Source organism: Trachemys scripta, chromosome 21 (genome assembly GCF_013100865.1).
Source record: "Trachemys scripta elegans isolate TJP31775 chromosome 21, CAS_Tse_1.0, whole genome shotgun sequence".
NCBI lineage: Eukaryota > Metazoa > Chordata > Testudines > Emydidae > Trachemys > Trachemys scripta.
Window position 1 is genome coordinate 6195262 of NC_048318.1, and position 24711 is coordinate 6219972.

The following is a 24711-nucleotide window of genomic DNA, read 5'->3' on the forward strand; positions in this document are numbered from 1 at the left end:
ATGGGGCTCAGGCTGCAGGGTTAAAAATTGCTGGGCAGACATTAGGGCCTGAGCTGGAGCTCAGGCTCTGGGACACTCTCCCCTCATGGGGTTCCAGAGCCCAGGCTCCAGCCTGAGCTCAAATGTCTACATAGCAATTCCACAGTTCCACAGCCCTAGTACAGCAAGCTCAAGTCCGCTGACATGGGCCAGCTGCTTAACTGCTGTGTAGAGGTACCCTCAGAGATCAGAGCCACCCAGGTCAGGCATTTCCCTGATAACAGCTTCACCAGAGCTGTCGGCAGTTTGCCTTTTCACACTTCACCAAACTCAGTCCTCCACCCATCATCCTACTGTTATGTTTATTTTACAGTTTAGTGACCGTGCTAAGAGGGTCTCATCCCAATCTAAGAAACTAAAAAACCTCATCTACAGTGCGCAAAAGGTTAAACTTCACCTGGTAGTGAGATCCTATCTGAAGATGGACAGGGGATTAGTGCAGCATGGAAGAGAGAAGCAACAAATGGAACACAGAAGTATTTTGTACATGAGAACAATAGGTACTTTGATTGGAGTCAAATCAGACCTTCGTTCCCAGGGCACATATTTGTTTACAAGTGATTTTAGAAATCTACCCTAACAATGAAGGTGTGTTTTATCTGAACACCCCATCACTTGAAACTGGGAAAACAAAAATAAGAAAGTCGCCCTACATGCTGGGCCTTCATTTTCATAAGAACGGCCATACTAGGTCAGGCCAAAGGTCCTTCTAGACCAGTATTCTGCCTTTTGACAGGGACCAGTGCCAAATGCTTCAGAGGGAATGAACAGAACAGGGCAATTTTGAGTGACCCATCCCCCGCTGTCTAGTCCCAGTTTCTGGCAGTTGGAGATTTAGGGACACCCAGAGCATGGGATTACATCCCTGACCTTCTTGGCTAATAGCTATTGACTGACCTGTCCTCCAAAGCTTGACGGTCTTTACATGCTCTACTTTAAACTATGATGTTTACTTGCATGTCAGCACTGCTCCAAAACTGTCCTAATTGTCTACAGACTCCAGAGTGGGCAAGATGCTGGCTAGGTATGTTTGTTTATGAGAGAGGGGATTTTAAACAGGTCAAATGTTGGGCACAGTCCTATAGTACAGGCATCTTAAAAACCTTGGCTCTTAGTTGAAGGTCAGTCTTGAGGAAGGATTGCCTTGTGTCTTATGGAGTAGGCCAGCAATCAGGAGACCTGGCTTTCATTCTCACCTCTGTGAGAGGCACCCAGAATAACCATGGACAGGCCCATTTATCCTCTGTACCTCAGTTTCCCCATGTGTAAAGTAAAGATAACATATTTAGTAGCAAAACACCCCTGAGAGAATGGTATTAGTGTTTGTGAAGTGCTCTGAGATCCTCTTATGAAAGATGTTACAGAGAACGGCAAAACAACCCTGTAATCCTGTGGATCTACTTTACCTAGCAAGACTCTTGCATCCATTTGAGGACTGAATGCAGCTAAAATCCTTTGAAGCACTTTAGGAGGAGAAACTGATTCTCAGAGCAATTCCTATGAAGCCCTCCTGCAACTGTAACAGTGTTCAATGAGACAGGACAGAATTCTGTTGCAAGTAGCTGAGCAAGTTTGCTTCAGTAAAGGACAAAAAATTGGACCAACCTCAGTCTGCTGGTAACTCTTGGGGTGGGCAGAATGTGCTTATGGGAGTAGGGACAAGTCACGGGTCAAAAGCCTTGGCTGCAAAAAAGCTAGACATCTTGCCTGATCGATAGATTCAGTAATAAGTACAATTTAATCAATCATGTCCTGTCTAGTGGTCAATTGCAGTTAAAACAGAAGACATTTTGGGATTCCAGTCATAAGAAAGAGGAACCATTTGAAACAGCTAGATATAAATAGCCTAAAAAAATAGAGATGTCTTGCCAAGCTTCACAGAAATAGGATCAAAGTATTAAAGCCCAGCGTTTGTGATACTCTAATACAATAGCCTTTGGGTTTTATGCCAAAGGCTTAAAGGTGGGGATGGGGGGAGGAGATTCCTTTTCCATGCCAGTCAGTATTACAACAGAGTTATCAAGCTGTTGATCTGGTGAAAAGTGTATAGAATTTCATCTTATAAAATAAGGGTTTTTAGAGAAACCTAGACACAAAAGTGGGGATCTGATGTGAAAACCCTTTAGAAGGTCTGTTTCTTCTCTGAGCAAACCAGATAGTGACCTCTGATACCTAAGGGAAAAGATGTTTGAACGAGTTATTTCCCTCATTAGAGGCCTGCTCCACATTAAGTACTTACCCAGACACTTGTAGGGCACAACAATGTGGGTGTGGCCCTTGCACTGCTTCTTGCCTTTCTTACACCAGTTGTCAATGCTGACTGGTTGGTTGGCTTCTACCACATTTGTAATCTGAAGCTCTGGATAGATCTGTTCAAAAAACCCATATGCTAAAAACACAGACCGAGATACATGCACACTAAAACACTGGTAAAAAACACAAAGCAACATAATACAAGTACTCTCTTAATAAGGAATACTGAAGGGGGGGGGGAGGGNACAAAGCAACATAATACAAGTACTCTCTTAATAAGGAATACTGAAGGGGGGGGGGGAGGGGAGGAGAAGAGACATGAAACCAACTGGTTCTCTAAACTAAACTAAAGCAAGCTCATTCACCTTAATTGGGTTAAGGAAACCTAAGGTGTAGAATGTATTAATAGTTTTGCTATGTCTTGCTGAAGTTCTCCACAAGTCTAGACACTGGCTTATATTTAGTTAGTGCTACGTAAACGAGATGCAATACTAGTTATATCAGACTTGTAAAATAGTCATGAAAGATTGCTAGCCCAGCCGCAATCTGTTCTACCACCTACATCATGCTACCCAAAATAAATCAAGCAAATAACTTGTAATTTTTTTATTTATCAGCGTTCCTCATCTCAGATGAGGGGATAAATAGATTTTGCAAGGCTGGGTTTCTAGAGCATATTGGCGAGGGAACGGGAGTTTGTCAAAAGAAATAAAAAGTTTTCAAACAAACACTGTCAACATTTTCATAAAGACGTTTTCCTAATATTTAGCAGCTTTGTGTTGGCCTGAATGTAATGCCAATGATAACAAGACTGAACTTCAAATATTTAGAGTCGATATGAAACGCGGTCTTGGAATCCTGACAGCGGTTACACTATTTTGCACATATTCTGATTTAAGTGTACATGTTGGTTTTGGTCATAAAGCTTAAGGCAAGAATGCTCAAAGGAGCCCAATGGAATTAGGCACCCAAGTCCCATTGAATTTTAATGAGACTTAGCAGCTACCTAGCTCACTTCAGCTCCTTTGAAAACCCCAGTCTAAGTCGATACCCAGATAGTCTGAGAAAAGGATCAACAGAACTTTTTTGGTCTTCAACTGTACACTGAAGTTCAAATTATAGAAACAGTGTGCCACGTAGTCGTAAAATAAGTCTTCCGTTTGAGCTTTCACCCAGCAAGCATACTAGGTGGGGAACTCAAGCGGTTTACCAGAAGATTCATTATTATCTGGAAAGCAGTTAAAGCTCAGCTCCAGAGCAGAATCTCCTCACCTCCTCACAGTATTGTAGAATTTCTTCCTTTCTTCCAAAGCAGCTCTTGGTCCCAGAAGTATCAGGCTCCCATTTCCCAGTCTGGATATTCACATGCATATTGAGCTTCCCACAGAACATGGCAATCTGAGGCTCTGCCACTGCAAATCCTGTTCCAGCATTGGCTGCAAGCGCCTGTGAAGAGAGAGATGAAGATACGTTTATTCATATGAAGCGGTCAGTTTCATGTGCTTCAGAGAACTAGAATGGTTTTAATCCCCTTTAAAAGGGGTACAAAGTTTTCTTCTCTAAAGCCTTGCCACCCTTCCTCTATCATTCCACAGCATTAGATAGTTTACTAGAGACCAGTACAAGTCATTTGCAGACTCCAGAACACACTTTGGGGCACAGACTTCTGCAGAGATTCAAGCGCTCACCTCCAAACACCAACACAGAGAAAAAGCGACGTTAACAGTTAACATGAGAAAGTCCTCGGCTAGAAGTACCCAACAAGGGCCCTTGAAACCCACCCAACAGCAACACCATTCCTGTGTAACCCAACAGAAAGACTGCCCCCAGCTCAGGCCTGCTCAGAGTTTTAAACAGGCTGTTGCTGAGAAATGAAATGGGGGGGAGGGGGGAGTTGAGACTCAGAATCAGTGTTTTTTTTTGAAGTTGGAAAGAGTCAGCCCCCATAAATACATGGTACAAGAGCCAAGGAGCTGCTAATGAACTCTACAAAGCCTGCCATCCCCTCCCTCCTTTAGTGCATTCCTATGGATATTTGTATTGGCACAACCTTGATGCAAAATTCCATCGTCCACTCCATCCACCACCAACTGAGATTGGAGTCAGACGATAGAAACTTGCAGCACATGCCAGTACAGACCCATCTTCTAGGCACACAGCAAATGTATCAAGGGAAAGGGAAAGGGAGGCTGCTGCTTCTGAAATCTTGCTAGCTGACCAAGAGGTGGGGATTAGGTGGACTCATCATGCAACTGAGGCTGGAGTTACACTGGAAATTCAACATCCTGCTTATTTTTTTAATAGTCCTTGTAAAGCGATGAGGCTAAGGCAGGTGGACCAAAATCCACTCACAATTCTAAAGCAATTCAAGCATTGAACATGGCGAATTGTTATAAGTGTTTCAGACAAGGGGACTAGCAGCAATTAGAGAAGGAGCATTATTGTCTCAGGGCTCCTTTTCCTTAGCAGACATTGAGGCTTTAGGCCACTAACCTTCCCTGCCTGTTTAACCTTCCGAACACACACACACTCTACTGTTCACACTCCATTGCCTACAGGTCCCTATTAACCTATGTCAACAAGAGTAAATTTAAAGCAGGCAATTGAACCATCAAGTGAAGAATTCAAGTGGATCAAGCTGCAGGCAGCCACCAGTTGCTATATATTAAATTAGAGAAACTAACCTGCATAATGACTAGTCACACACACTCCCCTTCTGAATCACTACCAGAGAAGATTTTGCAACACACCTTGAGGCAAGGATTGTATAGCAATGAGCATACTGTTGGCATTTAGGAGATAAAGTCAACTCAATATTTACACATTTTTCCTGATATCACCACAAGAATTTACAATTACCTCGGGAGAGTTAGGCTGTCCTCAAGTAGACAGATAAGGGACTGGCTGCTATTTACTCAAACCACTTACCCAACTGGGGTAGAACTTCACTGCACAGTTAACCCCGGCTTTTCTCTGGGTTTTAGCCCAACAAGCCACCCTCCCTACATCCATGCAAATAAACCTGACTTGGTTTGGAGGTGCTTTAAGCCCACACTAGCTTATACAGCTGGGATATAGGTTAAAAGTGGGGCTTTGATTTAACTGTCCGGAACCTAACCACTTACCAGCAAGGATGCAAGCCAGAAAAAGAAAAAACACTCAAGTGCCAATAGTTCTATGTTCTTCCTAGAATTTCCCCCTGCCCAGAGGACAGTCAAATTATTCCACAACTGATAGGGAAAGAACCCTGGAGATCTCCGGGCATGTCTACACTGTAAACTATTGCCAACACAAGGTACATTACTATAAAAAACCACCACAGTTAGTATATTGCTTGTGCACGTGCATACTTCGCTCCATGCATACTTCGCTCCTTGCATCCTGTGAATTCACCAGGAGTGAATCTTTTGATGTGCAGTGCACCCTGGGTACCATGCAACTCTCCACCATCCAAAACAGTCTTTTGGGAAGTTCTGGCAGTGCATGGTAGGGAAGAAAAATCATGCAGGAGTGACAGAGTGCGGGGTCAAATTCCCATCATGCAATTTTCTCCAGCCCATAATGCCATCTCTATCCCATAATTTTCACACCTATTTTCAAAATCCCACAAACCCGCTCAGAACCTGTCACTATCCACCATCTCTGACAGAAGCAGGGAGCCTGCACAGCTCTGCACCATTATCATGAGCATTGCGTGTCTGGGCCTCCGGTACTCCCAGATACATAAGAAAAGCTGCAGGGAACATCGTTTCCTGGAGGTCAGATTGCTGTGGGACATAGCCAGAAACAATTCAAGATTGTTGGTGGGGTTCACGGAGCAGCTGCAAACAGTGGGGCACCGCTTCTGGGCAGGAGAAACAGGTACTGAGTGGTGGAAGTCGTATTGTAATGCAGGCTTGGGATGATGAGCAGTGGCTGCCAAACTTCCGGGTGTGCAAGCCACATCCCTTGATCCGTATGCTGAGCTCATCCCAGCGCTCCAGCACGTGGACATCAGACTAAGAGCTGCACTGACAGCGAAGAAATGATCGCATTGTGGAAACTTGCAACACTATTGCTACCAGCCAGACGGAAGTCATTCTGGAGTTGAAAAATCCACTGTGGGGGCTACTGTCATGCAAGTGTGCAGGGTCATTAATCAGTGCCCGCTATTCAGGATTGTGACTCAGCAATATGCAAGGTGTATGGAATGGATTTGCAGCCATGGGTTCCCAAACTGCAGTGGGGAGATGGTTGGCATCCACATCCCTATTTTGATACCACACCACCTTGCCAGAGTACATCAACAGAAAGGGCTATTTTAGTATGGTTATGCAAGCGATGGGGGATCACTGGGGATGCTTCAACATCAATGTTGGCTGGTCAGGGAAGGTGCATGATGCTCACATCTTTAAGAGCATAGGACTGTTCATAAAGCTACAAACACAAATATTCTTTCCTCACTGCAGATTACCACTGGCGACGTTGAAATGCCAAGAGTGATCCTGGGGGACCCAACCTACCTCTTGCTCATATGCAGTACCGTACACCATTCACCTCAACAGCAGCAAGGAAAGATTTAGCTACTGGTTCAGCAGGTGCGGAATGACAGTTCAATCTACCAAAAGCACATTCAAGTGACACTGCTGTTTACTCACAAGATTGGATCTCAGTGAAAAAAAAAATATCTTAATGGCTATAGCTGCCTGCTGTGTCCTGCATAGTATCCGTGATCCACAGGGGGAAGAAGTGTCAATGGGATAGAAGCAGGGGGTGGAGCAGCTGTCTGCTGAGTTTTAACAGTCAGATACAGGGGCTATCAGAAGAGCTCAGTGTGGAGCTCTACAGCTCAGAGAGGCTTTGAAAGAGCACTTTAACAGCAAGCCACAGTAATGCCTTGTGGTATACTGTGCTCCTGCAATTTGGGGGCCTGATACAAATTGTGTGGTGCTTGTGAGCATCTACGAATGTAATGCTAACAAGGCACCTATTAATTTTGTTGTGCCTGCCATACATTTATGTTCATTACACTGTCACTGATCCTATGAGTTTATCAAAGTGTATAATCAATTAAGTGGGTGCTTTCAAGATGGCTAGCCATGTTGCAGCATATCTAGAGACACGATCAACTGTTGGCCTCCTGATCTGCCACAGTTTCTTTACTTTCATACGGCACTGCAGCTGATCCCTGTCATACCCCCTCTATGAGCAGATGCCAAGGGGGATGCAGTAGATGCCCATGTTTCTACAGCTGGGCTTGCACAGTCTATTCTCCCCACTGGCCCAGGAGATCTAATATCCGTCTACTCCAAGCCAGAGTGTGTCTGGATCGTGTAGCTAGGAAATTGGTTGGACAGTTGTACACAACAATGGAGAGCTATTAGGTGTGCTCCCCAAGCTGGACAATCAGAAAAAAGCATTTCAAAACTTGGCGAGGCTTTAAGAAGGAGGGAGTCTTCTGGTCCCCATTACTCCTGGGCAGCAGAGTTCATAATTGCAACCAGAGCAGTCAGTGTCAAGCATTTTGGGACAGCTGCTGGAGGACTGTTGAGGTTGACAGTGTGAATGGGGAAGTTATTAACTATGTCGACCCTAATAGATCAATCATGGCTCAACACCTTTGAGGAAGGTGGTGTTATTATGCCAGCGTAATGGAGAGCTTACATCAGTGGATACAAGTTTAAGTGTAGACACATGCACGACTAGGTCAATGCAAGGCAGCTTATTCAACCTAACTTTGTAGTTTAGACCAGGCCTCAGCACAAAAACCCATGGGATTTACCCCCAAACACACAAGGGCAAATGCAGAAACACTGAAGACACAGTAATTGAGGCAGGCCTTTGCAGTGGGGATGCTCGCACCTGAGCTAAGCGCCAATCACACAGATTAATTTAGCAGCATAGCACAGACATGGGTCTGTGGGACCCGCGGCTCTGGACTCCATGTTTAGAAGTTTGTGCTTCAGCATCTACACTACAGACTAACATGGACGCCAAGTTTTGGCTAAGATCTTTTCAGAAGACGAGATGATTGGAGATGGGAGGGACCACTCAATACAAACCCTGTTAATATCCATATTCCAGGAACAGAACACTGCTAACACAAAACCATTTCAGATCTTGCTATAGCTCAACACGAGCCCTGTCCAGCAATCTCTAAAAACGGTTTTAAGTCTGTAATTTACATGCTGGTAACTGATAAGCATCCATTTGGTCAACAAATCAAGCTGGCACAAATGAATTGCTGTTTAAAGCAGATCTTTTTTGCCATCTCACACAAGAGACCACACATCCAAAATTTAATTAAATATGGGGGGGGGGGGGGGGGAAGAGAGCACGCAAATTTATAGCTTAGCCACTGTCTCAAAAGAAAGGAGACTGTTTAAGTGACTTGGTTGTGTTTCTTTCATGGAAGGCTGAGATGGAGCAAGGCCCCAAGAATGACCCCTCCCTCGCCCATCCTGTCCACTTAGAGTATGTCTACACTGCAATAAAACACTCCCAGCTGGCCTGTGTCAGGCAACTCAGGCTCTCCGGGATCAGGCAGTGGGGCTATAAAATTGTAAGGTAGATGTGCCTCTTATAGTTAACTTATGGGCCTGTGCTGTGGCAGATGGCAAATAAGATCTGCTCTACATAATGCACTGGTTTGTTCCAGCTTCTTTTGTGGACAGAATAGATGCTTGTCAGTTCCCTGAGACCGGATGTCTACACTTGCAATTTTACAACCCCAAAGCCCAAGCCCTGTAAGCTTGAGTCAACGGACATGGGTCAGCCATAGGTGTTTTATTGCAGTGTTGATATCCCTAGAGGAGACAGTAGTTGAGAGAGGCTTCAATTGCTATTCTTCTACCCTGGTGTCACATTCCAGAGTACCAAGTTACCACCCTAGAAGATGCAACCTCCTCCAGAGGGACAGGGGCCTGGCAATACCTGCAAGGCACTCCACAGGGGCAGTCACACTGATTTGTTGACAGGGCCAGCAGCCGTGGCAGATTAGCCAATGGGCGGGGCCACAGCCAATTGGGGCCCCCAGAAAAATGGGCGCTCTGCCCCCAGCAGACAAGCACTAGGTGGGGCACGCCCAGGCCCAGCGCCCCCACCCTGTTCCCCAGCAGAAGCACCAGGAAGGGCGGGGCACACCCCAGCACCTGGCTGCAGCCTGGGACTAGAGGAGCTCTGGCTCCCTGCTGCGGCCCTGGGGGACACAGCTTCTCTGGTCTTGGAAGCTCAGTGAGGGGGAAGGGAAGGCAGAAAGGAGCAAACAGGGACTGCAGGGGGGCGCGCGGGACTGTGTGTGTGTGTGTGTTGGGGGGAAAACAGGGCCCCACAAAACTTTAATCTGCCTCTGGCCAGTAGTGTATATGCAATTAGGTACTTAACAGATTTCTCTCACATCCCAGTGAGGAGTAGGTAGGTATGAAGTGCAAGCCTAGGAATGACGACTTTGCCAAAGGACACACCTAGGCAGGACAGAAGTTGGCCTAGGAAAGTCAGCCTTCTCTGGGAACAAAGCTCCAGTCTAGCTTGCTTATCAGGTTACTGCTAAAAAGATGCAGGACCGCAAGATACCCGTTTTTATACTGCACCACCACTGCAATGCCTGAGCATCTATCTTTCCAGGAAAAGAGACAGCACCACATAACCTTCAGTTGCCTGGACTCAAGATCAACTCCTCTTCCATGGTTATCCCTGAAGGGCCCCCCCATGTGGGTACCAGAGAGTGGCTGTTTCATCTCATTGTATGAAGCATTTGAACACAATGGCCAAAAACCCCCAAACCACCACACATCACTCAAAACACGGAATATCAGAGTGCTGAGTTCAAAGACCAGCATGGGAGTTTCTGCTACTACTACACAAACTCTGGAAAGTCCTGGCCTTCCTTAATATGGTAGCATCCTTCCATCTAAACCATGGCATTTCCACACTTAGATGTAGCCTCTCCTCTGAGCTCTTTTATTGTACAATATACATGGTCAAACAAAACAGAGCCATGAACGGATCCTCGCTCCCATCATACCTGTGAGTTAAGAGATCATCTCTATTTTAGAGAGGTGAAGGCTGGCATTTTCAAGAGAAGCGTAAAGGGAGCTAAGTACCCAAATCCCATTGAATGGACAAAAAAAACAGTTGTAATGACTTACTAGATCCCAGCTACATACCCAGGAAAACCAAGACGAACAAAAGATTGCAAAAGGAGAGAACGGCCTATCTTATGGGAATACACCAATTAGGTTCCCCAGCTGACAAGACCATTGTAAACCAGTGAATGAGAAATTCAATAATGAGGCTATAAGTGAAGAGAGTGTCCCTCAGCCATACAAAAAGAGAAGTTTGATACAGGCTCTAAGCTTCTTTGGGGCTGAAAAGGGAGATGTGGCAGAAGTCCAAGGCAGCTGTATGATGGTTCCTACACCTCTCTCCTCTCCCTGGCACCATCATTGCTATACATTTGTATGAACAGACAGGCTTGGCTACAAAATTCCCTAAGTATGAATCCCCTATCTGCCCAGGCAAAGGTCAATCTGCTCATGGGGCTAGCCTGTCAGATCCCATCAGTTCCACAGCGGCGTATTGTAGGATAAACCAATTAGCAGGGGAAAATACTATTTAGTCAGTCAACTTACGACATGATTGGTTCCTCTCCCACACAGTTCTGGCAAAGTACAAAAATCTAAAATAAAACCAGCAAATCTACTCCATGCCCCCGACGTATCATGTTTATCACAAGCAACCAATGATGTATAGGACCCCGCTTACAGTTAAGACTCTCCCAGCTTATGTCTTAGACACCATAATATGCAACAAGAAGCACTGCCTTCAGGTTTATAAGCTCATTACGTGACCCCTACCTGCTCCCATCCTGGCTCTAATGCTTTCTGTAGTGCACAAGACTTACTGTGTTGCAGGATCTGAAATTTATGTTTGGCTTTCCACAGGTGCCTAATTAAAGCTTGTCATTTGGTGACATGGTAGCCAACAGATGCATGCTAGTCATCTATTTGTGAATTGTTGTATTGCCTACAGAAATTTGAGATGGAGTGTGTCTCGTATGCATGGACTATGTATGTTTGAAGGAACTGGAAGTCATACAGATCAGTATCAGGGCATTGTATTTGAAAGAGGGATCCTCAGAACAAGTATACCAAATGTGAGTAGACACCTGTGTGTGAGGGGATGCCCTGATACCACCTTGATAGGCAGAAAGATGTGGGAGGCTAAATCCATCCACACAAACTTCTGTATGAATATACACCTTGTTCAAATACAGACATCTACAAAATCAAGACCACGCTGCCTCTGAACACTGATGCTATGCATTTATATCTGCTATCTTTCCAGCTTACCACCTTGGTACTATGGCAAAGATATCTTTCCTTCTCAGATTGTTTAAATAGCTTGCTTATCAGTGGAGTGCTGTTACCATAGTTACTTGGAATATTCTAAACCTTAATTCACAGCCAAATAAACTAGTGTAGTCACTTGCTCAAGAAGTTGATTGCATCACTTTTAATCACATAAAAGCCTTTCATGGATTGCACAGCTGCTCCAATAAGTTAATGAACTTGTATGGTACATAAAAGTTGTCTTCAACCCCAGGCAGAATCTCTATGGATAAGATTTAGAGATGGGAGCCAATCAGCCACCCTCCACTCCCAGCAATCGCAGAGGTTTAACTATTTTCACATTTGTATCTTGTTCTACATGTGATGAGAGAACACAGTATGTACTGAACGTACACATTTGAAAGCACTAACAAAACTGAGCAAAAATAAAATGAAACCATTTCCACACGGATATTTGGCCTCAGATACATAGTTTTACAACAATCCACTAGAGCCTGCCAGCAGTGAGCTCTCCATTTCATGGATGTTTTGAAGACAGTCTGAAGGGAGTTCAGCTAGGTTAAGGCCAGGTGGCTTCCTGGGATCTATTTTACAAAAGAGAGGCATGTGGGAGAGATGGAGCTGAGAGGAAGAACTTCTTCCCTAACCATGTGCTTTGGCACACGTGCAGGAGAATTACCAGTTCCACATTGCAGAGTGGACAGCAAGTTGAAGACACTCATTTTTCTCATGGGTTGTGTTCCCCTCTGCTAAACAGCAACATCAATTTTTATTAGCGTTGGTCCCAACTGGGTAGACCTTTTAGAGGCATTTGAGAGGACTCTGGGAGAGGGAAGTGGTATAGCTATTCAACTGTAGGACTTCAGCCACAGAAAGGATCATTACAAAGTAGGCGGCCAACCTTCAAAATGAAGAGGCAACCAGGCACGCTGGAGATGGGCCAGTCTTGCACATCCCTTGTAAAAAGACTATTAATGCTGTTCTCCCATTAGCAAGATAGGATAAACATCCTTAACAGGAGCCTTAACCCCATGTTATTTGGGGTGTGTGTGTAATAGCTATGAAGACACCATCAGCTTACTCTCTAGGTTACTAAAGGATTTATGGGAAGTTAGTTGTTACTGCACGTGCAGCATGGCTGAGAGCCCTAAGTACAACCTTTTGGTGTTCAGAGGGAAGGGTTTCACAGACTATTTTGAAGCTGATCATCCTGTTCTTTAAAGGGACAATTCTAATCAAATCTTCAAATAGCATTATTAATTTAATTAAATTAAATTGAGGCTTACAATATACCATTGAGACCTAAATGGTGATTTCAGAGCTGGCGCAGCCAGATTTCATGGTTAAGATTCACAGGCAACACACCGTCAGGAAGGGAAAGATTTTACAGATTGAAGTTGCCTTGCCAATAGCGCTTAGCTACAGGAAGCAATTTTGATTGACAGGGCCAGAAAATGGTGGGCGAAGCAACCGCTTAGGGAAAGAACTCCAGGTGGGCCTGATGCCCATTTCAGCTAGCTCTAACTTGCGCTTTTTTTTTAAAATATAAATACCCTCACTGGATCAATTCCAGCCTCTAACAGCAAATGCAACACCAGAGCTCCAATATGCACCACTCCACTTGGTGCAGACAACTACCGAGTCCTCTCTCCAACTGTACATGCAAAATGGGGTACTAAGTTCCAATTTCAGACACCACTCAAGGACTGAAATATCTAGTAATGCATTTACAGGTCGAACAGACATGACAGGACTCCCCTTGAAAGCTTTTCCTTTACTCATCTGAGCCTATTTTGCATGTAGGGTCTCCAGTGGATCAAAGTTCCATTGGTTTGAAGTCACTTGCCTAGGTAGTAGTAATTCAGTGTCAGACTGGACTGATCCTACTAGCTAAACAATGCAGTAAGGTGCTATTTGCACTAGCATTTGCACAGATATGCGCATTTAAGGGAAGTAAACACGAAGTGCACAGATATATTTTAGTACAGAATCCATTTTCCTGGGGCTTGGCAGATATTGAGTTTCATGGCAATAAAGCATGGAGTTGGTTAGCTGTTCAACTTGGGACTAATGAGGTTCTAAACTCATCATGGATATCGCTTCTGTGGTAACACTGCCTCTGTTGGTAGCGTGCAACAGGCCTCAAAGCATGATGCTTTCAGGGGCTATTACATAATGCTATTATGGTCAGCCCTTTAGCATACTAGTAAAAGCCAATTTATATGCACATAGGCTACTGGGAAATCCTTCATTCTCCAGACACCACCTGATTTCTGAGAAGTCCAAGTGTAATTAAAATAATACACTGGTTTTAACAAAAAACTGGTAAAATCCCACACTTGCAAAACTGTAGTTTGGATCCCAAACAAGGGGACTCCACATGTGGAATGCAAACCTCTGTTCTTGCCAGTTCTGAAGGAGCTGTCAGCCATTTCAGAAACTGGTCTGGTTTACACTTAATTTAGGTTGACAGCTCTGTCAGTCAGGGGTGTAAAAAAATCCATACCTGGGACTGACACAGCTATGCCAACCTAGTCTCCAGTGTAACGGCAGCTATTGTCATTTGGGGAGATGGCGTTCAGATGGAAAATCCCTTTTGTTAGTTCCCCGCAGCTCCCATTGGCCGGGAACGGGGAACCGCGACCAATGGAAGCTTCGGAGGAGGTACCTGGAGGAGTGGCAAGTACCGCGTAGAGCCCTGCAGCCGGCCGCAGGGACATGATTCTAGCTGCTTTTTTTCCCCCAATCAAGATAGAAGAATAGCTAAGTTTCCCCTTTGTGAAAGGAAAGTCATTATGCCTTGTTTGTTGAAACAGGAAGTGAGAGTTCCTCTACCAGCAGCACAATTTCTGCAGAAAGTCAAATTCGACTCCATTCTGAATTTTCAAAGATTAATGTTACAGGTGATTGTCCAACCGTCATCTGACAGATTAGTAAGCAGGTCCCAGACTATATTCCCACAAAACCAGAGCAAAAAGGAGAATCACAGGAGCTTGGATTCATTTTTCCTCAAACAAGATTTATTGATGCAGCATACGGCTTTCAAAGAGGTAATCTGGAGCATTTGTTATTGAACATTGTTGGTTCTTGATTACACTTTTCAAACAGCACTTGGATTCAAATTCAGTGTCAAGATACTAAAGTTACATCAAGTGTTACATTCTGTATTTGCAGTGTGCCCCAATTGGAAGTCAGACCTATTGTCAGGTCTATTATATAGGGGACAAGATCTGCATGCATAGGCTCTCATTAAGGCAAATAAAGTTTATTTTACAATTATTACTTGAACCAGAAAGTTGGAAAATGGTTTAAATTTCCAATTAATTTTTAATGCAACAGTAAGCTGCCGTACTTTGAGACCGTTTAGCATTTGAATGAATAAGGTGACAAATTTAGCTTTATGAAGATTTTAGTACCAGTAAGAAAAACTGATTTCACAACAGAAACCTCCAATTTGGTATGCCAGAGTAGTCCACTGGTCCATCCAGCCCAATATTTCCACACAGCTGATTTTGCAGTTCTGTACATAGAGGAAAGATTTGTTCCTAGTTCACAGATGATCAGCTGACACCCCAAGGCAAAAGATGCAGTTACCCCATATCTTAGAATTGAACTACACTACTGTTCAAATTTATCCATCCCTTTTAAGGATACAGTGAGAAAGTATGCTACGTTTGTGTCAAGTTTACCTATTAACTGGGCAACACACTCACTCTCTCTCATTATGCGAGCACAGATTTTGCCATATTGGATCAGACCACTTGAGATTTTTCTAGTAAACGGAAGTTACTCAAACTCCAGCCTCTAATATTTGTATACTACTAAGAAAAGCCCTGGCCACAAATTATGAGTAGGGCCATAGAATATCAGGGTTGGAAGGAACCTCAGGAAGTCATCTAGTCCAACCCCCTGCTCAAAGCAGGACCAATCCCCAAATTCTATACCAAATTCACAGCCATGAAAACGCATCACAGACCACGAATCTCCTCCCCCTATGAAATCTGGTCTTGTGTGCTTTTACCCTATACTATACAGATTTCATGCCGGGGGGGGGGGGGGGCACCAGCATTTCTTAAACTGGGAGTCCTAACCCCAAAGCAAAGTGTGTGTGTGTGGGGGGGTGTCGTAAGGTTATTTTAGGGGGTCACAGTATTGCCACCCTTACTTCTGTACTGCCTTCAAAGCTGGGTGGCCGGAAAGCAGTGGCTGTTGGCCAGGTGCCCAGCTCTGAAGACAGCACCCCACCAGCAGCAGTACAGAAGTAAAGGTGGCAATACCATACCATACCACCTGTACTTCTGCGCTGCTGCCTTCAGAGCTGGATGGCCAGAAAGCAGTGGCTGCTGACTGAGGGCCCAGGTCTGCAGGCAGCAGCACAGAAGTAAGGGTGGCAATACCATACTATGTCATCCTCACTTCTGCGCTGCTGCTGGCGGCAGCTCTGCCTTCAGAGCTGGGCTCCCGGCCAGCAGCCACCGCTCTCCAGCTGCCCAGTGCTGAAGGCAGCACCGCTGCCCACAGCAGTGCAGAAGTAAGGGTAGCAGTACTGCAACCCCCTCTACAATAACCTCTTGCAACTCCCCACCCAACTCCTTTTTGGGTCAACTACAACACCGTGAAATTTCAGACTTAAATAGCTAACATCAAATTTTCAATTTTTAAAATCCTATGATTGTGAAATTGACCAAAATGGACCACAAATTGGTGGGGCCCTAATTAGGAGGGCTTGAGCGGCCACAGATCATATACAGACGAATGGTTATTGAGCGTACTCAGCTCTTCAGAAGAAAGTGTATTTGCTGGATTGGCTTGTATGTCAACAGACTGGGTTTCCTGCAGGGAATGGCAGCATTGAGGCACCAGAACCCAATTACTGTTATGGTGATACAAAACAGCATCAGGTATTAAGAGTTTTGAAATTTCAGCTTGCATGTGATACATCTTCATTTCGCTTCAGGGTATTGGAATCCATCACTGCTGTTTCTCTTTAATTATTAAGCTAGAGCATAAGCCCCAGGCAGTAATATTGCTGATAAGTCAGTGTACACTCAATGCAGCTTGACTCATACTTCCGAGTAAGCAGCATAATGCGGGGATTTCTCCACCACGTTGCTGCATAGATCTGGTGCAATAATTGGGGCTAGAAATTTTTTTTTTTTTTTTTTTTTTTAAACAGGTGAGCACACAAGGTAAAAGTGAGTGAAAGTTTATAAAGTGTCACAATAACCTACAAGAGAAGTGTTGATGGAAAAAAACTGCAAAAGGGAGACAGCGAATTAGTACAAACAAAAAGGACTACAGATATCATTCAAGGGCTATGTTAATAAGTAATTTCATGCCTGATAAACAGGACAGTGAGAGATTAAAAACTGTCAGAAACTAGGCCTAACTAGTGGACAAAATAATGAGAGGATGGGCTATTCCACCCATCACTCCCTCAGAGAAAGGTTGGCTACTGGAGCAAGCTTCAGCATCATGACCATGACTTCCATCATTCCCCTGGGACCTTCTTCATCCTAATCCTAAAAGAAAGTGTCCTGACCAGACCATGCCAGAAAGAGGAAGCCAGAGGACATTGCCCACGTCTGACTCCAGCTAAATCCCAACCACTACCTGGGACGTGAGACAGTCTAGCCACTATGTATTCTTTTCCTTCCCTGTCTTATTTCTTCTTTCCTCTCTCCCATTTTTTCCCTAAGAGTTTGGCTTGGCCAGACAAGACTGCTTATTATGCAACACTGCTGTCAGCCTGTGACTAGAGAAGCAGTTAAAAGCAATGCCCTAAAACAGCTGGAGGCTGGTACAAGTTTGCCAGGTCTCAGAGTGACTGATAAGTCTGTATTGGGCCTGTGTTTTCCCAGCAATGATGTTGCAAGTGAAAGTCAGCATCACAGAGAAGCTGCATTTTCTATCTTTACTGTTCTTTTCTCTTCCTTGTGTTTGTCTAATGTTTTCTAAAAGATGAAACCGCTCCAGTCCATCTCAATTAACTTCTCTTTTCCCTAGAAAGGACAGTTAGCACCATCTCCGATACCATTTAAAACAATGTCAAACAAGAATGTTCTTCCTTCTAAAACTTTTCTCCGGCCAAAGGGAAAGTGAATAAGGACTGCTGTTAAAGTGAAAGCCTTATAGAAAACTTGACATTTAAAATGATTGGTTTTTCCTTCTTCTCTGTATGTTTAATAAAACATACGGATTTGTAATGGTGTGTTTGCCATGGTACTCAGCAGGCCCAGCTCTCTGTTTACCACTGTGATGCTCTCCACCCTGGTGCCAACTCAGGACAGGGCTGCAGGTTAATTCACTCATATGCCAACAGAAATCAAAAGGAGTGTCAAAAGGTATTGTAGCATAATCAGACCAATTCACTTGTGTGTTAGTTTAGTTCAAATGAAAATGTTAGTGCCATTGTCTTCACTTATGTATAACCTATTGACTGCTACCGCATTACATTACATATATCCCTGTAATTAGTTAACCCTAGATCAAAAGTGTATGTTAGTGTTAAGATGAGAATGTTCTTGATGTGTAAGCTTCATGGAAACTAACGAAGGGTGGTTGTTTACTACTATATTATCTTTTATATTGTGTATATCCCGGTAATTAAATTGCCCATCAAACGTGACTGGAGACTTGGAAAAGTAAAAAGAAGAAGAGTGCTAACTTCAAAGCTAGGGCCATTGTGTTTGACAATGGAAATTCACTGGCCCACGTGGGTGAAGTCTGTTCAGACTGTTGTCTGGAGGAGCAACTAAAGTACTGATTCAAAAGGAAGATCCTTTATCTGATTGGACTCTTACAGGGAAGGTATCAAACAAACGCAAAGTGGAAATCCCCAGAAACATCTGGGTTCCCAGAAGAGACTTTTGGGAAACAGATTACTACTTCTCTGCTATAATTTTGGACTTGCAAACTTTGACTCACCTGTTAATCTTTTTTACCTGCTTTAACCTCTCAATAACTCATTCATTTTTCTTAGCTAATAAATCTTTAGTTAGTTTACTAGAGAACTAACTGTCAGCATTATCTTTGGTGTGAGATCCAAAGTACCAATTGATCTGGATAAGTGACTGATCCTTTGGGATTGGAGAAACCTGATGGTGTGAATTTTGGTTTTAATATCCTTTTATCACAAATCTCAGTTTGTCTGAGTGGCAGTCTGAGACTCCATGATAAGACTGGTATAGTGATCCAGGAATTAACATTTGCTACTGGCTTGGTGAAATATAATACAATATACCACCAGTTTGGGGTGTCTGACCTTGTTTTCTGACAGTCTGCCTGGAGATTGGCTCACAATCTTTCTTGGCAGTATGACAACACCCCAAACCTTGTTTAAAACTAACGTTGGACAGTGACTGGGTTATGTTAACATCTTTGACTCTATTCCATCAAAATACAAGTTACCCTATATTAAGTAAGCCACAAATCCCACAAACAAACCAAACTATAAATGTATTTTCTATTCTAGTCTGGAGTCCAACAAGGGAGTTGTCACAACTGCAGCCCTTCCTCTGGTGATGCAATATCCATGTATTGGGAGGATACAAGACGAACTCATTTAAATCCACTGGGGAATACTAGCAGTTCCTTTGAAGCAAAGATGAAATTCACTGCTTAGCAGAATTGAAAGGTTTTTTTGGGGGGGGAGAGGGGGCTAAGAAAGACATCTTTAAAGCTCATGTATTCATCTCTTTTTATACCAAATATTTTACCCCCTTCCTTGGTAGTACCAACATATCAGCTGTTTGTACATGGATTAATCTGTTTTTTGGCACACAGTTACAAGTGGCATGTTTCTGCCACCCATATGGCTGGAGTGCACGTGGTTCCCTGATCTCCAGAGGAGGCTGGTCCTTGATGAGATTAAACACAAAAACTGGACAGATGCCTCTACTGGGTACAGCTTCAACTGTTTCAGTCCAATCTGAGGCTTTAATCGGAAGCTTTTAGGGAAAAAACAGAACCCCTGGGTTCATGATGTAGGATTGAACCCTTCCAGGGCACAAAGTATACAGCAGGGTCCAGAAGAGCCTTCAAGCGTTCACATGGCTGTAAAATGCAATTGCATTTAACGTCGCCTGTGAAATGATGGTTTAGGGCAGGCTAGCATTCAGGAAGCCAACATTTTAATGGGAAAGTTGTAGAAAGCAGAGGGATTTTATACTTGACTGTGTGAATAGAATGCTTGAAATTCACCAATTTTAGTGGGATTTATAACTTCATGTTAACAGAGAACTTGTTTTGTGCTTCAAATTGTGTTTCGTGCTTTGTTTTTCCAAGCTGCTCTTCCGGCCTTTATTTAGCAGGCTTCGTGGCTGGAACCAAGGAAGACTAATGCCTGACGCAGCAGGCAGTAAATCTACAGACTAGCAGCTCATCCTAGCTTTATTGCTTTATTTTTTTTTTAAATTGCTGATAATTACAATAATGCACATGGGCAGGGGTCCAAGACAGGAAGAATTACTGTCCGCAGGCAGATCTGGTGTGAGCTGATAATACTGGACTGTGTTTGCTTGTGAATTTAGATGGCAGCAAAGTAGTCTTTGGCTTACTTTAACTTGCTGGAAGAGGTAGAGATTTTCACCTGCTTTTGTGATGGGGAATACAGTACAAACAGCTAACTGGAACTGAATGCAGGAACTGCAGCCGAAACTAAAATTCCCTCTCAGCTTTGTTATCAATATACAGGCTTGATATAAAGTGTTAGTGTCTTCAAACACTATATTTTCATATGCTGCAGATACAGTGCATAATATATGAGGAGTCCTCAGGACTTGGTACATTCTTTGCTGGTTCTGCATCCTGCTTTGCCTTTCTAGAGAGGCAGAGATTTGTTAGCCTATGACCTTTCACTCTTGAGAGTGTGTTAATTGGAGGCTGCGGAAAACTCTTTCCCCACCTACTCTAGTTTATTATGCTCCATAAACTAAGCATTCATGAGTCATTGGGCAGATCATCTGCCCATCAGACATTTGCACTCTGGAACTGCAAAGCGCAGATAGGCAAATTGGTACTGTAAACAGAGTAAATTAGCCTCAGCCAGTGGCGACTGAGCCACACCATGGTTCAGCATCGCCTTCACTGCATGCTGAAGGTTGCATAACAAAGTTCCTTCAGCATCCTCTACAATTCCCCTAGAGAGGCCGAGTCCAGATCAACTGAACTGGAACATTCCCTGAACAAATATTGCCCAACTCAGAACTGCTGTCTAACTAGAGTCAGTGGCAAATATTGCAGGCTTTCAGAGCTGAAGGGTAACCAGGAGGACACTGAAGATTACATCAGATCTACCCTAAAGGACACAGTGTGAGAAGAGTGCTGTGTGGAGAGGTAGCAAACACTATTCCAACCCTGGGAGATCCTATGCAACTTACTGAAAGCCACCAATTTTCTCACTCACAACTGCTGAAGTTCTCTTCATATTGTATTGCCACAATACAAGCAAGTAGTGAACAATCTCCCTTTTTAAATAACCTTACTGGCTTGTTCTGTTGAAGTGCTTTTTACCTACAGGAAAGGTAAGTTAGATGCAGCATGTACATAAAGAGGACCTACTTTACTGCTGAACTACAGTAAAAATTCAAGTGACCTGCCCAAGGTCACAACCAATGGCTCAGCCTGGATTAGTTCCCAGCCCCTCATTTCACCAATCTGTGTAATTAGTCTATCTTGTACAGTAAGGATAATTATTGCTTTCCCACGGGAATTCTCTGATCCAGAGAAGCCAACGATGTCTTATTCTGAACTGTGCACTTACTTAAGAAAATAGATTACATTTATTTTATAAACCAAAGCCCTATTAAAGCAGAAATCAGAGACTACTCCGAGAAAAGGGCAGGGGATGCTCAAACCTTTTAGCAGTATCCCTTTTCTTCTGTAACACACTACAGAAGAAGATGGACATCATAGAATTATCTTAACCATCACTTTATGTATACCTTATCTTGAAAAGGAAAGTGATCTAGAGCAGTTTTAGATCCCTGGACACCCATCTTACTCAGTGATGACAGATGCCCCATGAAATCTAGAAGGTCTGGGGTGCACAACCGACTTAATGCCATCTTATTACATTTAGCAAGTGTGTTCTGGAGTAAAGCAGCTTCGGAAAGGTGAAGCCATTTGCTTTTCCATTACTAACCAAGCTGAAAGTTAACATGACTTACGATTTCCTTAGTGTACAGGCTTCGCTAATATCAGCACAACTCTGGGAATAGCATTAGTGGCTGCTAAACCACCTGCTGAAGCTCTTTTACGGATTAAGTGATATTCACTAGCTTAAAATGTCTCTGCTAGATAAGGCTGCATGTGAATGTCTTTACTGGTGCATACTTACCCTCCCAGTTCTAAAATGAGAGCTCTCTACCACCTCAGAAACAGATAAAATAAACAATATATAAATCTTATTCCAAAGCAAAACTATGCCCCAAAACCCCACACACCAATACAAACCTCAAAAAGTATTTGGGTGAGAGTCTTCACACCTTTTACTAGTAAATGTAACTGGGATATCAATATAAACCAACAAGAGACTTTGGTAACATACAGATTTGTTCAAGTCATCTCGTAAGACTGAAAGGGGATATTGTTTTACCAATTCTAACGTAATGACTGCCCCTCTGAACAGTCAGTCCAAAATACTGTTTATTTTAGAGAGCTAATGAGCATGGTAGGTGCTTTACAGAAAACACAAAGTAACAGGTCCATACTTCAAAATGCTAAAAGTCTAAATGATTGTCTTTACAGACAAGTGAGGGGATATATATGACAGAAAGCGGAGTGGCTGGAAGGACGGGGTTTACCAGTGTATGAACTTGTGGTTACTCAGTTTAGCCACATGTCTTATCAGTTCAAGTATTGTGGGTTGGGTGGGGCCGCAGACAAGTTTTTTCCTCTACAAAGATTTAAAGAAGGCAAGCATGAAACTGAAGAGCTTTTTAGGGTGTGTTCTGTACCTTCTTCCAAGCAGCAAGACAGAGGTTGAGAGAGGAAGGACGGTAGGATCCCGTTCAGCACACCGATTCCAACCATTTGGAAGTTCAAACTAACCTCCCATGAAGAACTTATTCGGTACTTAGGCTGGATAGCTGTGTGCACACTACAACTGTTTCAGAACTTGTCAATATGCATTTGACATCCTGAAGTTCTGCAACTAGTTTAAGATGGAAGGCCAGGTGAAGCATCAATTTTCCTCCAGTGTGCAGAGATGCCTCAGTATATTAGAACGTTGCTTCCAGGTCATGTTGCTTCCAAACCCTCTCCCAAAATTGTCAACTTTCTTAGACAGGTTTTTAAACAAGCTAATCATTGCAATAAACATTCAATTCCTTTAGAAGTGAAAACCCCTTGAAATACCCAAACCTAAAGTATCAGAACGTCAAGATATCAAAACAGGCAGTAATAGGTTTTTAAAGCATCAGCTTTTCATACTATGTTAATGATTCTCCTGAATGTAGAACGGCCCATTGGTTAAGAACAGGGATACTCGATTCTTTGCTCCCAGCCCTTAGGCTCTGCCAAGCGTGTGCTTGATCCAAACTAAAATTAAACATGTTACCAAAAAGGATTGAAAAGCAAGGCTGTCTTCTCGTCTCCAAACTGCTGCTGCATTTATACTGCAATCTTTAAAATGCTATTAAAAGCATAGGTTAATTGTATAAATTACAGGCCTATGAAAATAGCCAGCAGCTGGTAGATGTCTCCGAGAGTGATCGTCTTTTATAGCTCTTATTCTCTACCGAGTTTGGAGATGGCGCTAATTAGAATGAAATCTAAATGCAGAATCCCACCCCTGCTATTTATTCCAGCCAGTGTAATAATCTTGATGTAAACTGTCATTTTAGACAGCACCTCATGTTGCTGTTTACACCGAAAACCCTTTGACTTCAGGCACCTTGAGTAGATGCTATGGTGATAAGTGCTTTAGAAATGCATGCATCTGCTATTTCTAGGTTGCCATAATAAATGATTCATGCCTGAATTTACTAAGCCACAGCAAGATTTTTATTTCTCATTGTGAAACACAGGGCTTGGGGGGAAACTCACTTGACCTATTCCAGTAACAAATCAGGAGAGACTTTCCCTTGTAAGTTGAGGATCTGGGGCCAGCAGCTTCATTCAAAACTAGTCTTTCAATAAAAAAGGTCCCTAACACTTAGGTTCATATTTGTAATGTCACCGTAGCAACCTACTCAGTGCTGCCTTCCCAAATCCTCAGACAACTCCAGTGCCTTTGTTGCTGCTCAAAGTTTTGGCAATCTGCAACAGAGCAAAAACAGCTATTTTGAACACACTAGGCAGCAGTGAAGCAGGCACATGATCTCCCTCCACTGTCATTCAGAAGACCTATGAGCAAGGGAGGAGGATTCAAGGTTGAAGATGGTCTTATGGGGATGGGGAGTAAAAATTTTATTCTTCTCCTACCAAGCAGAAACCACAGGCCAGGGAAGCAGAAAGGCCAACATTCCTTATTTAAGTATTCAGGAAGTATGGCGTGGGAGAATTGGAAGGGTCAATGTTTGTCATCCTTTCCAGTAACTAAAGTGGTGCAATGTTTGATGTTTCAGATGTCTAGAAGCCAGAATTTAGTGTGAAAGAAATAATCAGCAGAGACCAAGTACAGCACCGGAAATGGAATCCAAGCACTTCCTCCCTCCCTCCCCTCAGACAGGCTTCTAACCTGGGCCTTTCCCCTGGACAGTATGCCCGTTCCCTTCCATCTTTGCATCAGCCTCTAGGTGTCTGGTAAGATTTTCAAGCCCAGATTTAAAGCAGTTTCTGAAATGCTTCTGCACCCTCAGAGACCCCCCCAAAGGTGCTCAAGGAATGTCATTTCTGCCATCCTCAATCGACTGGATACGTTCCTCTTAATCAGATAAGCATTACTGCTATTATAATAGGAGACACTGTGGTATCTCAGACACTAGAGACAAACATGATGCTTCTGCCACACGAAAATGGATGGCTACAGGAGTGAAACCAAGAGGTTCCCACAAATGTGAAGCACTACCACTAGAGCTGTTTCAGATGTGCTTAGAAATGTATAAGTCACAAGACTGTTTGCTTTTCCCCCTGAATGGAGACAGAT

The 24711-nt window shown here is 43.5% G+C and overlaps 1 protein-coding gene across 4 annotated transcripts in view; it reads right to left on the reverse strand.

Moving 5' to 3' along the window:
• The window catches only part of APLP2 (amyloid beta precursor like protein 2), a 69684-nt gene that overhangs the window by 26119 nt on the left and 18854 nt on the right, over positions 1-24711 (reverse strand). For all 4 annotated transcript variants that reach the window (XM_034754413.1, XM_034754412.1, XM_034754411.1 and 1 more), the window contains exons 2-3: positions 3565-3738; positions 2279-2408 (exon numbers count right to left, since the gene is read on the reverse strand). In XM_034754413.1, the coding sequence (XP_034610304.1) occupies positions 2279-2408; positions 3565-3738 (304 nt within the window). The remainder of the gene's footprint in view (positions 1-2278; positions 2409-3564; positions 3739-24711) is intronic.